Below are 19123 nucleotides of genomic sequence, written 5' to 3'. Positions count from 1 at the left end.
ACTGCTTGGGAAAGAGATTTTCATAAAGTAATGTATAGGGTTTTGGTTATGGGCAGGTGTAGGGATAAGGGCAGTAACATGATTAAGGTGGTGCAGGGGGGTGGTTTGTGAATGAGCTACTCCATGTGTAAACTGTTTCCGTACATGTTCATCAATTGTGATCCAAGTCACCATCGCCACTAATTTGTATCTAGAATGCTAATACGACAACGTACAGAACTATTGAATTCTAGAGTCCTGGGTTGTATACCTCATTAGTTTGTCCAAGTGCAAGTTTGTTCTCACTTATTTTAAGGAACCTTAGCAACCAAGGTATCCCAACTGAAAATGCTTCTGGTTCAGTGTCATACTTTTTGTTCTATTGTCTAGTATTTGCAGTCTATTGGTGGAACATATTACTTTTCCATTTCAAAGCTTGAAGGTACTTTTAGCAGGTGTATCAGATTTAGTATTTTTCTACTTCACTGTTAGTCTGTCTAATAGTATTAGTATTTAAATACTTCTATCACAGACATAGAGTGTGCAGACAGTATTTTGTTCACATCTGTTTGAAGAGGCCTTAGTCCACTGATAAGAGGTCTAACATGTACCATATCTGAATCAACATATCTATGAGTCATATGTGACTCTGTCATTGTGCATCTTTAGTACAAGAATGTTTCATTGCTGTGATTTTCACACTGTGTATTGTATTGTGCAAGTTGGCAGCATGACTTTTGGATGTTTTCCTCTTTTTCTCCCCTGTGGTACAACTGTGAAGCTGGTATACATCATTTTAGAGGGTGTGGGGGTGTGCCTCCTGCAAGAAAAAAAGAAAACTCTGCTTTTATATATTTTTTGACTCATCATTTTTTGGAATCACACTTTCCGAACATGGTAAGCTGAAAAAGGTATTGTCAAGCTTTTGTAGGAAAATCCAGCTGAATCTCCTTAAGTACTTCTATAGTGAATTCATACTTGGTAATGGTAGTCTCACCGAGCTCTTTATCTGACCAGCCTGCTACTTCATTTCTGATCTGGGAAATAAACTGTGTCCTAACTTACATTAATGTCCATTGTAGTGCCTGTTGCCTTTTCTCTTAAAACTGTGATGCGGGGTTTACTTAATGGAGGGAAATACATACAGTATGCCTTTAAATTCAAGCATGCGGTATGCAATAGCTTAAAAGCAAGCAGTGTGGCTGGGATTATTAGCATATTGTATTTATGTATCTGAATAAAGCTTTTCTGTAAATACATTACACAATCTGCTTTTGAAACAGTGTCTTAGATTAGGCACAAGCATGTATATGAGACAACAACAGTACTAAGACAGAGAAACAGAACTCCTCCAAGTCATTTTACCTTGGACTTTTGCTGAATTTATAAAGAAACTTTCATAAACTGTAAAAAAATATGTGTATATATATATATATATATATATATATATATTTCTGAGTATACATAGCAACTGCTAAAAACTTTATTTTGTTGGAAAAGCTTTTAAGCTTGTAAAACTGTTGCTGTGGAATAAAGTCACAGGGTGCATTTCCCGGTAGGAGGGACAGTCAAGTACAGTGGCAGAAGAATTGAAAGTGCTTAGAACCACTGTGGAAGCCATATCTGTTCTTTTACAGAACAATGCCAGGAATATTCAAGAAATAAAGTAACCCCTTGTTAAATATCAACTGCATTTGTAACAGCTACATCAGACTCTGATTCAGCATCAGGCTGAAATGCAAGAACAATGTGCTGTAGAGAATGCAGGTCAGAGTTAAACCCCCGATTCACCATCTCTGTCAGGAACAGTGCTCTACAGTGGGACTGTTAAACCCCTCACTCAGCATCTTCGTCAGGAACAGTGCTCTACACTGGGAATGTCAGTGAGACCATTAAATCCCTGACTCAGCATCTTCATCAGGAACAGTGCTCTACACTGGGAATCTTAGTGAGACCGTTAAACCCCTGACTCAGTATCTTCATCAAGAACAATGCTTTACACTGGGAATGTCAGTGAGACTGTTAAACCCCTCACTTAGCATCTTCATCAGGAAGAGTGCTCTACACTGAGTATGTCAGTATGATAGTTAAACCCATGACTTAACATCATTTCTGAACTGTAGAAGCAATGCACTACACTGAGGAGGGTGGACAGACTGTTAAACCATCAGTTTTCTAATACTCATTTGAGGAAAACAAGTGAATGATCTGAAAAATCATTCCAGACACAATAGTTAAAGGGTTTGGGGTTTACTTGAAAGAGTGAAAGGAGAAGACACTCTCAAGTTTAATAGCAATGCAGTAACTGCATGTGCTAATGGAAGTTCCTTGTCCTACCTATTGCTGAAAGAACACACAGAATTATGCCCAGAAATAAGAACTATTTGCTTACAAGGCAAGTCATATTCAAAATTTACATGGAAAGACTACTATACTACTACTACCAATAATAATAATAATAATAATAATAATAATAATCATGTGACCCTGAAATTAGTCAGTATGATACCCCTTAACCTCTTAGTGCAAGAAATCTGGACAAAGCCTGACAAAATGGTGGGACAAAGTTAAAAAATAGGGACATATTTTAAATATTCCTCTTTTAAACTTAGAAAGTTGCTAGATTTTCAGGGTTTCTGTTAACATAGATTTTCTGAAGGATTCAAAGTCTGAAACTCAAATGCATGTCATTATTTAGTGACCTTAATCCTCAGATCATTGCTGAAAACTACAAATTTTATGAGCAATAGACCAAAAATATGAGGCAAAAATCTGGACATTTTGCAAAAATTTGGACAGTTCCTGCCAAAACCCTACATAACTATCATCCCTAAATGATACAATTAATATAAAATGTTTTTTAAAAAGTCACAGACTGAAATTATAACATTAAGTGCACATTTTTGTTTCAGGTGACTTAGTATTTCTCCAATAGATGTATTTTTAAAGGAACATACAGTGTTTGGGAAATGCAACATTTGTTAACTGGTTAAATGTTAAATGTTTAATGGATTAATTAATTATACTTTTATATATAAAGATGTTTATTCAGTGAGGTTGTTTGATCTGAAAAAGTCAGTTGTGATGAAAGCGAATAAACCGTTTTTATGCAAACACCTTTTTCTTGGTTTATTACTGCTGTTGCTAGATTTTTTCTGAGCTACCTGGTGGATTTGTGTTAATAGTGTTGTGTTTTTTTCTATCTTTTGGGGCATTTTTTACAATGTCATGCTCTACAGAAAGTTGGCGATGCCATCCACCAGACTTAAGCCATTAAGTGAGTTGTCATGGAACTGACTGTACAGTTCCCAGCACTGATAGCTAAGAGATTTTTTAAATATGTATACTTTTGTAACCTGCTCAGTGTAGCAGACTAGTTTAAGATTTTAAAGCATTTTGTATTTCTATTTAGCAGTGTGGAGAAAGCAAGCTAAACTGCTTTAAAAAATGTTAAACTAATAGTCTGCACTATGGAGTAGGTTACAAGGATTGTATTATGGTTCATATTCAGATACAAAGGCCATCATAAGTCATATGCTCAGATGCTCAGTTTTCAATGGGCATACTGACTGAGGTGTCCAATCAGCATGCTTGTTTTTAAATAGCAATAAGCCATTATTGTATAATACACAGTTTTGCACTTTTGTAATAATAGTTAAAATGTTTATGAAACTACAGTTGATAGTAAGAGAAGAACCAGATCACCTTTTTTTAGTTTCTCATCATTAAAGTATCATGTATTAGAAACAGGAAAGCTGGGTTTGGGCAATTGGATGAAATCAGAAACCACAGATTACAAAGAAGCTTGACATTCTTGGTTTCAGCCTGATAAGGATCTAGAATACAAGAAGGCCAGCGAGAGAAATGTTTTTGGCGTTTGCTACACTAGACTTTTCAGCTAAAGACATCTCTATAATAGAAGTTACCTGGTTGTTAATGTAGTCAGAGGAGTCTGATAATCTGGATGCATACAGCCAAGGATTGAGTGCATAGCATATTTTGCTAGGGGTAAACTCCACTGTTTTACTGCATAGGTTATGGCAAGTTATTCTTCAGTTCAAGGTAAGGTACTACTCTGAACCAGTTTGATCTTAAGGCAACTGCACATATTCTGCTTGGAACTGGACAGCTGAGCTGAAATTACATTGAAATATTGTAATAGTTTGTTATGTGGCATATATTGTGACGTATATGCTAATGTAATTATTGTTGGAATTAAATCCAACCCTATCACACCACCAGACCACTAAGATCCAGCAACAAAAATCACTTACAGATCACTAAAGTCAATAACTCTGCTGGTGAAGCACTATTCTCTTGCACCATAGCCAAATTATGGAACTCCCTTCCACCCACAATTACCTCCATACCATCATGCACCCACTTCAAAACTTTACTGAAAGCACACCTAAAAACATGCTGGCTATGCCCTTGCAACTCCCACTCTAATATCACCCTCCCCATCTAACCACTACCTTTCTTTCCACTCCACTGACTACCTTGATTATAGCAAGCTCAGATGCTCATAAGCCTAGTACTTATTATACAGCAGGAATTTCTCATTGTAACATTTGTTAATGTCTGTTATGTACTTCACAGATAAAGATACTAGTTGTCTACTGATGTACTATGTTCTTCATCTGTAAATACGTTGTAAGTAATTGCTATGTAAATTGTTAATCGCTATGTAATCCAATGTAACTACTGTCTGTTTATTTTAACTGTGGAGCTTTTCTCCCCGGGCCTCTGCGGAAAATGGACCTACGGTCAACAAATATAAATAAATAAATAAATGATTTGTTTTATTAATCCAGTCAAGGGATGAACTACAAATATGCACATACATATGCTTGTACATGTACATATACAGATACATACACATATACATATACATGAAACAGCATTTTCTCATTCTAATTTCTAATGCTAATATTTAATAATATTACTACTAATTCTAAGTTTTAAAGCTTTCCTTCAATTAGGTATACACATATTTAATGTTGGTTTATATACATCCATTGCATAATGTTAACACATTTGTTGATTTATTTTCTTCTGGTCTCAATATCATGTTTGTCTCTTACAGATATTTATCATTTAGTTAAGATAATCTTATGAATGCATGTAATGCCACTTTGCTGTTCTACACTGATCTCATGAAGCCCCACCTACGTATTGGTAAATAAATAAAAGCACTTTAGATTTCAGATTTTATTTTAATTGTATCAGTTTTAATAACAACTATAAAGTGAAGAGTTTTCTCACGGACAAAACTATACCTTTTCCTTTATGTCAGGTCAACCCTACTCTTATCTCTGTGTTCTTGTAAGGAACCATCCCAGGCTCAGATTACATGCCCAGAGGCAATGGTGTTGTCTTGTCCTCACTTGATTCGCCACTTCCTATAATTTAACCCTAGTCTCACACATTTAGGTTAAGTCTCTTTTCAACTATGATTCACATGCTTGCGATTACATTTGTACCACAAGCTGAGTTTGTGTTAGTTTTATAACCTGCAGCACCTGCATTGCTTTAGTATTTATGCCTTTTGGTAATGGACATATCTTTATACTGTACCTGTTTTCTCTTAGTACTGTATTAACAATTTATGAATTCATAGGTTCATAGGTGCATATTAGGCTAACAACCACTGAGGCCATGTATACCAAATCTCTGAAAAGTTCTGTTACCTTTGGTGATGAAACATTTATAAGCAGGGGCCTGGGATATAAACTCTTTACAGGCTGTGTCCATTACTGCGGTGGTGGTGCTGCGGTAGCGTTGTCGCCTCACAGTTAGACGTTGCCCGTTCGATTCTCAGTTAGAGCGTCTTCTGTGTGGCGACATGCATGAATGGGTGTTCCTTCGTTGAAGGTTGTGCGTTAGGCCCGGCAAGCCAGTACGTAAAAATCTACTGCCAATCATTGGCGGACGGGAGTTCCGCTGTGGCGACCCCTAACCGGGAAAAGCCGAAAGACACAAACAAACAGGCTGTGTCCATTAGAATCATAGGTGCCAAACCAGGGGTGAATTTCTAGTTCCCTCTCCAGTTATCCAGTTCAGCTTGAATTGGGTTAGGGTGATACTCTGCATTGCATGGATGGGGCGCCTATTCCAGAGAAGGGGAAGTCTCTGGGATGCATACCTGTCTCTCTCTAGCAGGTCCTATTTATATGATAGACAAGGTTTAAGTCTTTAGAATTTTTGTTCTGCTGATGTGCAGGAGGGTCCATCAAGGGGAGGGTTGCTGGGGGGGTCAAAAGATACATTGTATGCATCACCCCCAACAGCCTATAATTTTTATTTTTCCCAGCTGTAGACAGATCAATATATTGTGTATACATAATGATCTAGTAGGTTCAGTATAGTACCAAGGATTAGACAGTCTGTATAGTTACATTTCCACTTCTCTCCAGACAGCTCTATACATGTTTTATGCAAATGGCACTGGAATAACAGACATTTTTTTCCTGCAGCCTCATTGATTCTCATGGTGAGTACTATACTTAGCTACATGTTAGGGATTACAGCTCTGGCAATGTCATGTGACTGTCTGTCATGACAATGGAGTCATTTGTCTTAACCTCATGTTTACTAGGGCCTATAGTACTACCTGTTCTGGCATCAACTGTTATTAGATGGAGCATGCTGAATTAGAAGTCATTTGTATTTTTTCCTCTTTTATCCATATTAGGTTCATTGCCATTTAATGCTATAGTTTATCTCAGACCTAGCACATGCAGGGCCCTTTCAGGTCTCTTGGCACATATTTGTAATGAATGCGTCACTACATAAAGGAATGCATTTTTTTTATGGAAAGTGTAGATTATTTTTGTTAAAGCACATAAATATTGTATGTCATATAAATGGGAATTAGACCTGATGAAGCCTATTTAAGTGTGAATGCATATTTCTATTTAATACTTTTTTATTTTTATTTCTAAATGTATCAGTTGTTAAAAAAATGGAAATGCTTGATTTACTGTGAAGTTTGAACTGAACTCATATACAGTTTGTGGCTCTTTTTTTCTTGATTACAAGGCATCAGCTTGCAGATTTGTTTCTTATCTAAAGTACCAATTTTCCCTGTGGTTTAAGATTTTCCATATGAGTTGGAGATATGTTATGCCCTAAGGCTGGAAAACTATTGTACCTCACTACAAGGATCTGTTTATGCTTTATGTATGTATGTATATATGTGTGCATGTTTATATAGATAGATACAGACATAGATACGTAGATAGATATTCTTTCCATGCCACAAGCTAGGCCACAGTAGCATAATAAAATTGCCTCAGTTATTTGTGAATTATTAATATGAGTAGACCTTATTCCTTTTCTTTACACAAATGTATGACTCTTGTTTTATGATTGCCAAGGAAATATTGTTGCTGTGTGAAACAATGTAATGTGAAGTCCTCAGAGGAAACATTAAAACAGCTGTCTACTATACAACTGCTTTGTTATCTTGGCAGGTCCAATGGTAACCCACCCACAGAAATGGTCAATGCTCAAGTAATAACTTAGTTGTAAGAGTCTTTAGTTACTGAGACAATTGTGAAACAATATTTCTGCAACGCCCACAGCTGTGCTTTCTCCCTTTATTAGACACATGTGAAAGTACATTTCTTAGGAGGAGTTGTTTACAGACTCTGTGAAAAACACTTGTGGCAAGTGGCAGTGTTTATAGTTCAGGCTTTACATGGCCTCTGTTGGTAGCAATATGAGTGCTATCTGATCTAGATGCAGACATATTTGTTGTGCAATCTAAGGCCATCATTACAACTATAAAAGTTAATGTAGAGATATAGCCTTTTTGTTTAAGAATGCACAGAAGAACAAAGGTTCATCTGATATATTGTAAGTTAGGTACCACTAAAAGGAATAAGATGCTGTTTACTTCATAGATAGTCAAGTGAATTTCAAAACTATTAAAAGCAAAGGCAGTACTGGCCATTCTCAGTATGATTATCTTGAAGGCTCTGTTTATGAAATATATAGGTTCACTTTATAATTTCGAAATACTGAAATACCAAATTTCAGTATTTTGAAATCATAAAGTCGAATACTCAAGATCGCGAATGTGCATAATCGTGAATTCGAATATCTGGAATTCGCAGTTATGGCTTAAGGTACGTGGCGTGCAGTGGTGGGTGTGTATTGTGGTTCGTGTATGGATGTAGGTGCAATTGAAGGTAAGTGAGTGTATTGTAAGCATTTTGTGTGGGAGTTTGAGTGTGTCTGAATGTGTGTAAATGTTGGATGTGTTGATGTATATGGTCTATATTAGAACATTGACTTTTTAAAACATCAAATATTCTAATATCGACCCCTATTGGAAAAAAATGTGCTGTTCCGACACACATACACACAACACAAACACACCAAACAAACAGCAATCCACACACATACACCTAAAATCCTACATCTAATCCTACACTAAACTGTACACACACCACTAGCTATCCACTTACCTTAACCCAAACTCTAACCCTAAGGTCCGTCACTATCGCACACTCACCTCACCCACGCCCTAACCCTAACTCACCTACCCCACCCTAACCCTCACATCCACACAATCGCACACTTACCTGACCCATGTCCTAACCCTAACTCACCTACCCCGTGCTCTAACCCTCACATCCACACAATCACACACTTACCTGATCCCAACCCATAATTTCCACCACAGTGCTGAACATAGCAAAGCCACAGGAACGGCCAACCAAATTCCTTCCCTAGGAAGAAATTTGGTGTTCTGCAGCTTTGCTACTGTCAGCGTTCGCTGAATAGGGGTCGATATTAGAACATTCGAAGTTGTGAAACTTCGATGTTCTAATATAGACCCGATGTATGTATATGTGTGATATTTGTGTGTATGTGCGAGGGACTGTGAAATGTGTGGGTGTGTGTTTCCTTTTTGTGTCTACTTGTGCGATCTTGGAGTTAGTATATATAAGAAGCGGATGTGTGTGTGGGTGGGTGCAGGGGGGCTTGCCTCCCTGCTTACATGTAGTGTAGATTTGTTTGTTTGTGATTTTGTGTTTATGTGTGTTTTGTTTGTTGTAGTGTGGGTTGGACAATTTATGTGTTGTGTGGTTTATGGTGTGTATGTGTTCGTGATTGTGTGTTGCGCGATTGTATGCTTTCGGGATTATGGACGTTCGACTTTATGATTTTGAAATACTGAAATTCGGTATTTCAGTATTTCAAAATTATAATGTGAATCTATATATATATATATATATATATATATATATATATATATATATATATATATATATATATATGAAAGAATAATTGTAAGAAGAAAACAAATGTCTACCTGGCTGGAAAACTTGTATGGGGTTAGTTCTGTGAACTCCCTAAAGAGCATAGCAACTTACCTTTACAAATCTTTGGATTGATCTCCTTTTCTACTTAAAGCACGGAAAAATATCTAGGGCCTTCCAACTGAACTTGAAATTTTATAGGAACAGTGCTGATGACTCCATCCATCTTAGTAAGTTTTTTGAGACACATTGACAGTTTAGGAGCTGCCACACATCAGATTTTCCCCTAGCACTACTCCAAGAATATCCACCACACTTTGATACGGGACTTATTTCATGGCAGTCTTTGATAGAATCTCAGAGAGCACAATAATGCCTACCGGTGTATTGGAACATTACCTGGTTAGCCTGCATTTGTCATTAGGGAAGGGGAAAGGTTAGTATATGGAGGCTGGATCCTCTGATTCTTAAATAGTGAAACAGGAAAATGAAATGGTATGCATTGCTTCTAAATAAATAAATAAATAATATGGGGAAAATGACAAGTGTATACAGCATTACCAGAAAGTTAGTACAAGCAATGAGCATGTACAAATACAGTTTTATTGGAAACAACATATAGCATTTATGTTTCAATTTATTCAGACTGTTTTCAGTAAGTACTGCTTGATTTGTTTCTAACTTCAGAATATCTGCCTAAATACTTGATCCTTAAATTTTCAGGGTCTACATATTAGTTTTCTTTCAAGTGTTTGGCCATGCACTGTATGGACTCAAACACCTTGAGTGACATTTTTCATGTAAAAGCATGATTTAAATTTCTCCAGTACCTAGTTGCACACAGGACAACTACTCTGCAGTCACAAGCAACACTGTCCCCAGAATTGCAAACTGGATACACCTGACATTGCTTTATAGTCTCACTCCAGCTATCTAATTAATAAAAAAGGTCTGTTGTCATGGATATGAACTTTCCACTGTCTCTATTACCAGCTTGGCGAATATGGGCATCCTGAGGCAATGTAGACGTTGCCTCATATTTACTGACAACCAGTTAATTCTCAAACAGACTGAAATGGTATGTGAGAGATGTATTTACACAATGTCACTGGAGGCAAGGCTCTCACATAAAAGCATTCCTAATGTCAATAAGGTAGTCAGTAGTACACATGCTGCACTCATCTCACACAATTCAAAGCAGACATATAGACCCACATATACTGAGGCACTTAAATGAAACCTTCCTAAACCACAAAGACCTCCTATACAAAGTACATGTAACAAATACCCTCAGCAGCCCCAAATGCACTCTTTCCAAACAACATCCACATCATCACATAGAGCCACATCTCAAAGAACCTCTTCCTCTAAGCCCATAAGGCAAGCCATCACACAATCCAACAATCTGGTCATTGGAGACTCCATCATAAGACAAAATGATGTCCCTCTCACCAGCCTATGTAAGGAGAAAGTCATGGTCAGTTGCTGCCGTCTCATTCAAAATCTGGAATCTTGGAGAGGTAATGTGTATTTGTGCCAAATGCTGTCTGACTGACAACAGCACGACAGCTTTATCACTGAAAGTCACTTTCAGTGAACAGATGATGTCACCCTTTGCCACTGTTGTGCATCTGTGCAATTGATATGTTGTATCTTTCGGCTTTTCCCGGTTAGGGGTCACCACAGTGGAACTCTGGTCCACTAATGATTGGTAGTTGATTTTTATGTGCCGAGTTACCAGTCCTGGCACACAACCTTCAACGAAGGTACACCCATTCACGCATGTCTGTACGCAGAAGATGCTCTAGCTGAGAATCGAACCAGACAGCGTCTGACTGTGAGTCAACAATGCTACCGCAGCACCCTGTGCAGTTGATATATATAATTTAAATGGGAGTATGGGGCATCTTCACCCACATGGGCAGTATAGGAGTGAATGCACCCACAAAAAAGCTTACGAAAGTCCTGGTTGCTCAAACTGGTTTTTCAGTGATTTTTTTTTTTTTTTTTTTGCTGCTTTGTCTGTCATACCAAAATCGTTCAACCAATAATAATGGATACCCGGGAGGTATGGAAAGATGTCTTGAGCAATAATTAGGGTAATGACAAAAGAACATTGAAGTCTATAAGTATTCACAAGAGTATGGGTAAATGGAGGGATCAAAATTCATGATAGACCTGTTTGTTAGCAAGGTTGGGTATTCAAAGGCATTCTTTATATTTTAATGTGTGTGGTATTGTATTAAAGGCAAGAAGAACACTTTTACAGAATTATATGCTTAACAATAATGTGGTGGCATTCACTGGTGGCAGTATTTTTAGGTAGGGGGTCTGCAGTTACTTTCAAAGTCTGATTACTTGAATAACGTGTATTATGCACTGATAGAGCTAGGGTTTAGGCACATTAAAGCAGGTTTTCCTGTTGGTGTATTGATAAACAACTAAACAATAAAAATGTATTTAACTAATAGAGTACAATTTTAGAAGAGCCATGGGGGGAGTGCATAAAATTATTGCATCACCACTGGTGTTTTCTGTTATTTTCACTTTAATTAGACCTGTAAGAAGCAGCAACATACAAAGCCAGATACAAACCTGCTGGCACTGTCCAAGAACAAATGAGAAAAGATTGGATACCGTTCTGAGCTCAAACCTGTAAGCATAAAAAAAACTGCAAAAGTACTACTTAATCAGGAGACACATATGGAATTAAAGGGAAAAAAAAGCAATGTCTCACAGGCTTCCGGGAAAATTATTTATTATTTTTTATACTTTGTAGATCATAAATTGAAGCATATAGATATTATTGGTAATAACTTCTAGTTAAAAATGTAATATACAGATGCATAGCATGCTTATTATTTGCCAATATAACATTTGCATAATTAAAAGAACTGTAAATGCATACACACAGACATTACATATGCACATACTTATAAATGCATGGTATGTGTGTGTGTGTGTGTGTGTGTGTGTGTGTGTGTGTGTGTGTGTGTGTGTGTGTTTGTGTGTGTGTGTGTGTGTGTGCGTGTGTGTGTGTGTGTGTGTGTGTGTGTGTGTGTATGGTCTTCTGCTTGTTTGTGTGCATGTGTGTGTGTGTGTGTGTGTGTGTGTGTGTGTGTGTGTGTGTGCGCGTGCGTATTCGCACATCTGTTATGTTGTCTTAAACAGCTCAAACAAAGATTTATATAATTACCTACCATTTTATAAAAGGTGATCTACAAAAAATGCAAGCTCTAATCCAATATTCAGGCAAAGATGCAATTTTGATATTTAAATGAAAAAGTGGTAGTTGGAGTGCTCTTATCATAATAAGATCTTATAAGACCAATATTGAAGTAAGGACATTCTTTGCAGATAAGGATCACAAAGCTATCTAATCTACCAGATTTTCTCCTCGTCTTGGTTATTTAACCCTACATAATTAACTTATCATATGCCCTTACCTTCAGAGAAACATTTTCATGTCTTTCCCATAAATGTTTGTGTTCTGCGATTGTTACTCAGACTGTTACAGCCTCGGGAAGTCTTTTCCATGTGTTAGTAATCTGTTTCAGAGACAAACACTTTGTTATGCATTCTTTACTTTGTGGCCTCCCTCTTTTCAGTTTGTGCCATCATGTTTATGACTGCTATTGCTTGTATATTTTCACTTTTTGATGACTATCCAGGACTATTCTATGTCTGTAATGTAGAGGAAATTATGGAAAAAGAATGGTACATATCTTTAAGTGTCTACTGGCTGGCATTTTTTATACAAGGACCAAAGTTTCAAATAAATACATTAATATGATAACTGATACACCGGAATAAATCACTTACATATTTTTTTTATCTTGACCTAGTTCATGCCTGCTTTATAGATATGCCTTATCAAGAACAAGTCTTTCAGAATCAGGACAGGCTTACATCTAGAGTAAATCACTTACACTTAGAGCAAGTCTTTTGAAATATGGCCCAACGTTTCCATTACTAAGTTGAAGAGGCTACAGCTTAGACATAACCTCTGTTTATATTACCTCCCTTAAATGTATCCCCTCATTAACTATTACCTAAGATTAGGGGGTTTGTACAGCTCAACTGTCCAGCACAGGAAAGAAAATGTTCATTATCTCAGTACTAATTCACTAGTACCCACTAATGGGCAGAAATTTGCTTGACTTGTAGAAAACCTCCTCGTCCACCATCTGTTAAGTTTTGGTCATGCATTGCCTCACCTATTTACAAATACTTTTACTTAAAATTTGGCATTGAAGTTTTTAAGTGAAATGGGACTAATATTTGCCATATGGAATGGAAACCCATTTCCCTGAGGTAGCACTACTATTCTTGCTTTTAACATGGATGGAGGCATAATAGCAGCTTTTTGAATATTTTCATACATCACAATTTCCCTTTTATTTGCCTTCACAACCCCATTAAGAAAATACTACTTAGAATCCATCAGGTGTGGTCTATTTTTTAGGTTTTAATTGCTTAATTGTAGAGACTACTTCTACCTCTCTACTGCCCTTGCTTCTAATGTAGCGAAAGTGTTCCTCTGGTATTCTGACAGGTATTTTTATTCAGTTGTCTACCCCATCAGTACCTCCTGGGATATGGCGAGATGCTTCCTTACAGCAATTTTGAAACTCTTCTCTAATTTCTGTTTTCATTTCTGTAGTTAAAAAACTGCCTTTATAATTCTAATTTCATTAGTTAAACTATTTTGATTCACCACATCTTGATTCTTTGAATTGTTTTTTTTTCTATTCACTCTTTATGTCTGTTTTCCCTATGACATTGTGATAAATTCAATCTCTGTCTTTACTGCTCATAGTTCATAGTTTAGTTCATAGTTTAGTACTAAGCTAACTGCCCTTGCGAGCCATTTTAAGCCAAGCCAATTATCCCTTGTGAGACTCAAACCCTGCACCTTGTGTTTGTAAGGCAAACACCTTAGCTATTAAGCCATCCTCCCAACCAGTTAGTTCAGATATCATGAGTTGAACTCGTACAGACCCAAACCTTTTAAAAATTATTGTATAATGGTGTATTATCTAACTTATCCTTTGCAATTATTTATTTACTTTTGATTACCGGATAGTGTCCGACTGGGCTAGAAACCCATTTTCATCGGAGACCTGGGAAGAAAAGCTTCAAAAAATTACAAATACTAAAGTAGTACACTGAATTAAACAGAAAAGTAGACAGATACAATATTTACATAATAAAATATACAATACAGATGAACAATATTTACAGAGTAAAATATACAATACAGATGAACAATATTTACAGAGTAAAATATACAATACAGATGAACAATATTTACAGAGTAAAATATACAACACAGATGAAACATAAGTCAGATTCAAATATATTGATAATAATACAAATACTAAGAAATTATAATGGGATTCGAGGTAAAATTCACTCACACTTTATTTTTTGTGGAATAAATATAGAAGCCAGTTTAATCACAATATCATCTCAGACAAAACCTCATAATAGCTATGTCATAAGAATTACCCTTATCCTGCAACCATCACAACTATAAGTACATGTCCAAAGTGATCATTTATGGATGCAGTAGTCCTGGCTGTTGACAACAAATAAAAATGGAAACCATGCAGTCGATTGTACTCGTGCTTAACCACAACAATCAGCATTGCAGCAGATGCTGAGCAATGAATCAGCACCACTCCCTCCTTCCCTAGGCAGCACCTCCAGGGCTGATGATACTAATCATCTCTGGTTGTTTGAACAATTTGTCGAGTATCAGGTTAAGCCGTATCATACAGCACAGTCATTTTCCTGGCTACATTATACTGTAGCAAGTACCAGTCAGAATAGTGCTGCTGTTGTCACCACGTCTTCTTCTTCTTTTTTTTTTGAAATGTCACAATTTTAAAATGCGTTCAAGGAAAAAAAGGTTTAGTGTTTGAGAATGTAACTGAGAATAAGCAAAAAATGCCACAGTAGTGTCTATGTGAGTTTTTTTTCCCTCAGAGGTTCCAGTTTCTCCCCACATCCCAGTGCATGCTGACGATAATTGACTAAAGTGGCAGCTCTATAAATTAACAAAACAAGAAAGAGAGAGAGAGAGAGAAAGATTTTGCGTGTGTGAGTGTGTGTGTGTGTGTGTGTGTGTGTGTGTGTGTGTGTGTGTGTGTGTGTGTATGTCTGTGTGTTGTAAAGCATCTGCCATATGTGTTTCTGCCTTCTGGTGGGAAACTATCTCCTCAGTATAGTGACATGCCTTGTGTCCACTGTCCCCTCCAGATAGGCTTTTCCCCCCTAGTGATCCTAAATATGATAAACTGAGTATTGGAAAATGAATGAAAAAATTTTTTGCTATCTAATAATACTATCTAGTATTTCTTAGCAAACAAAATGAATTAATATGTTCTGTTATCTTATTTAAAAGAGTGCATGTGATGGAAATGAACTGCATTATGTGAATTATACATACATCACACTACAATATTAGACAAAAATCTTCTCTTTGTATATAAAGATATTTGGCTACCTTCAGAAGTCCAACAGCAATTAATACAGATACAAACGCATACAAAAAGAGATATTGCATCATTACTGTGATACCACTCCAGAGCTAACTAGACTATGTATTGGATATCCGACAATTACATTATTCTGCTATTACTGTGTCATATCTTTACGCTGCATCAAGAGAATCAGGAGAAATCTGACACGAGTGATGGGAAGAACAGATGAATTTGTTTTATACAAGTGTGACAAAGAATGAATCAACCCAACTATTGCAATGAATGTTGATATGTGATGTCATATATATGATTGTTAAAACTAGAATGTGACTGCTGTTGCTGCCGAAGAGCAGATAAAATTGGGGGCCTTAATGGTTACCAGTTCTCTTTCTTCATTTTATACAGACACACTATCAGAAGCAGAAGTATCGCTGAATCACCTTCATTATCTGGGAGATATTCTTGTTAAAGAGCCCACATTATTTTTTAATTATTTTTTATCCTCTCAGTTGCATATCCTATTGGCCTATTTATTCTGCCCTTTTCCTAACATCTGTCATCAAAGGTGGGAATTAATAGCTGGGATTAAAATCACTGACCAGCTGTGCTTAGAAGATTTTTAATATTGTTATCTTTCGGCTTTTCCCGGTTAGGGGTCGCCACAGCGTAACTCCGGTCCACTAATGATTGGCAGTAGATTTTGAAGAACGCTGAGGTGCCAGCTCGATGTTCAACCTTCAATGAAGGCACACCCATTTACGTATATCTTTTGAATGCCCACCCAACCGCGGGGAGGACATGCAGACTCTGCAAAGAAGGCACTCCCCGCACTCCAGCTGAGAATCGAACGGGAGAACCTCTTGCTGTGAGGCAACAACGGTACCGCTGCACCACTGCGGATGCTTAGAAGATTTTTTAATATACCCCTAAATCTCTCCAACTGTTAAATGTTAAATGATAGGTATGGTGCTATGTCCCCTATGCCAAGTTTTGTTTTAAGTGCAAGAACAGTATAATAATCCATATTTATGGAATCAGAAATTTCACTTCTGCTTTTTCAGGGAATCAGTTTGAGTATCACTTATCATTCTTACAGAATGACACAAACAGATAAGTTATCTACAATAGTTTAATGATTCATTGTGTCCTGCTTCTCATTTCGAAAAGCAGCATCCATTTTGAATGAAAACTCATTATTTTCAAAAGCTCATGGACAAGTAGTGATTTTTTATCAGTTTAATGTTCTTTTTGCTGTATGTTGGAACCTGAAAAATCAGGCACTTTAAATTGTCTAATCAGATTTATCATAAGTCATGTGGCTTCTTAGAAAATGGTAACAAATATACATATCATCATATATTTAATGTAGTGTTTATTAATTTAAATTTTTTTATTTATTTATTTTATTTATTTTTCATTTGTTTACCGGGAAGGTCCAACTGAACAGAGCTATCTGTTTCCAGTGGAGGCCCGGGGAGAAAAGCTCCAGAACAATTGCTAACATACTATGCATAATATATTTACACATTCAGTTATAACAGTATAGCAGACAATAACATATGCTTGCATAAGATATTTACATAAGCATAGTGGTTTAGACATACAATTAAAAGTATAGCAGGTAGTAACATATGATGGTTGTTCATACAGTATGTTTAGTAGAGATACTCTTGAAGATGTACTGAAGATAAGACAAGGAAGGAAAACTTAAAAAGAAAGGGAATATAGGCAAGTTCATATGAGGTGCATTGACATTTTAAGGGAAAGGTTTTCAATTTAGTCTATGTGAGTTAGTAGGTATAGATGAGGCAGTGGGGAGTAGGCGGCAGTGAGTTGGTAAGTAACGTGTGATAATATACCGTGAGAATATATCGGACAGATGCTAGGCAGTTACAAGTAACGTGTGATAATATATAGTGCATCTGTGGGAGTTTTAAAGAGGAGGTTGAATAGTGGGTAGGGGAAAGGAGTTAGAATAGGTCAGTCAGATGATAGTCAGTAACAAGTAACGTATGATAATATATAGTGCATCTGTGGGAGTTTTAAAGAGGAGGTTGGATAGTGGGTAGGGGAAAGGAGTTACAATATGTCAGCCAGGTGCTAGCCAGTTACAAGTAACATGTGATAATATATAGTGCATCTGTGGGAGTTTTAAAGAGGAGGTTGGATAGTGGGTAGGGTAAAGGTTGCATGTCCAGGAGTTGTTTAGGTGGGAAATAAGATGTTTTTTGAAGATGGTTTTATTAGGTTGCACCCTGATTTGTAGTGGTAGGGAGTTCCAAGTCTTGGCAATGTTGATAGAATACAGGGAGTCACCAGAGCTGTAATGGCTTTTGGAGATTGTGATCAGTGCCTTGTTAGTGGATCTAATTTCTTGGTTATTGGAGTAGAGGATGATCAGGTCTTGTAAGGCTGGAGATTTGTCAGGTTGGTATAGTATTTGGTGAGCTATAAGAAGTTGGTTTAGAGCTAAGGTGTTAGGGAGTTCAAGCCAGGAAAGCTGTTTAAGGGCCTGACAGTGGTGAGGTGCAGTAGGAGGAGTTTGTGACGAATTTTGCTATTTTGTTGTAGCATACTGATAGCTTGTTTAAATCACTCTTGTTTAGATTAATTAGGATAGGAGAAGCATCCAGTAAGGTAGAGAGAAGATGGGTACAAGCTAGGTTAACTTTACTGTTGCTGGTTAGGAAGCTTTTACATCTGTAAAGAGTATCTAGTTTTTTATTTATTTAAACATTTGTTAATGGATTTATTAACTAGCATGCAGTGCATTTACAGATCTATGTTTTAAAATACATGTTTCTCTTTTTTCAGGAGATGATTTAGGTTGCTTTCAAGATGGACAATCTTACCCGAATCGAGATATCTGGAAACCCATACCATGTCAGATCTGTGTCTGTGATAATGGCCTGATTCTTTGTGATGATGTCCAGTGTGAAGCTGTTGACTGTGACAAACCTGAAATACCTGATGGAGAATGCTGCCCAATATGTCCTACTAGTGCTCCCTGGGTCGAGTCTGCTTACCCCACTACCTCTGTGGGCATTTCGGAGGATAATGACTATAAAGTTGATCCTTATAACAATCCAGATGACACTGACTATAGAACTCCCAGCAACTCTAACCCTGGTCCTGATAATCCAGATGAAGAAGACTACAGAACTCCCAACTATAATCCTGGCCGTGATAATAATCCCTATGAAACTGACTATAGAGTTCATTGTAAGTATTTATTTTCTCCTTTGTAGCTGTCTTCTATTTCTCTTACTTTATTATATCTTCACTATTATCCCACATTAATCATGAGTGATTCCTATTGTACTCATTTTATCAGAATGTTTCAGTATTTAATGTCAATCACAGCTGCAGTGTTACATTTGATGC

The 19123-nt window shown here is 36.9% G+C and overlaps 1 protein-coding gene across 1 annotated transcript in view; it reads left to right on the top strand.

Moving 5' to 3' along the window:
* Positions 1-19123, top strand: part of COL5A2 (collagen type V alpha 2 chain) — a 738909-nt gene that overhangs the window by 183492 nt on the left and 536294 nt on the right. The window contains exon 2 of the mRNA XM_044075160.1: positions 18554-18961. Within this exon, the coding sequence (XP_043931095.1) occupies positions 18554-18961 (408 nt within the window). The remainder of the gene's footprint in view (positions 1-18553; positions 18962-19123) is intronic.

The sequence above is a fragment of the Protopterus annectens genome, chromosome 6.part0 (assembly GCF_019279795.1).
Source record: "Protopterus annectens isolate FY-2018-M chromosome 6.part0, PAN1.0, whole genome shotgun sequence".
In the NCBI taxonomy this organism is placed as follows: domain Eukaryota; kingdom Metazoa; phylum Chordata; order Ceratodontiformes; family Protopteridae; genus Protopterus; species Protopterus annectens.
The sequence above is the reverse complement of the archived record's forward strand: the minus strand, read 5'-3'. Positions and strand labels throughout refer to the sequence as shown.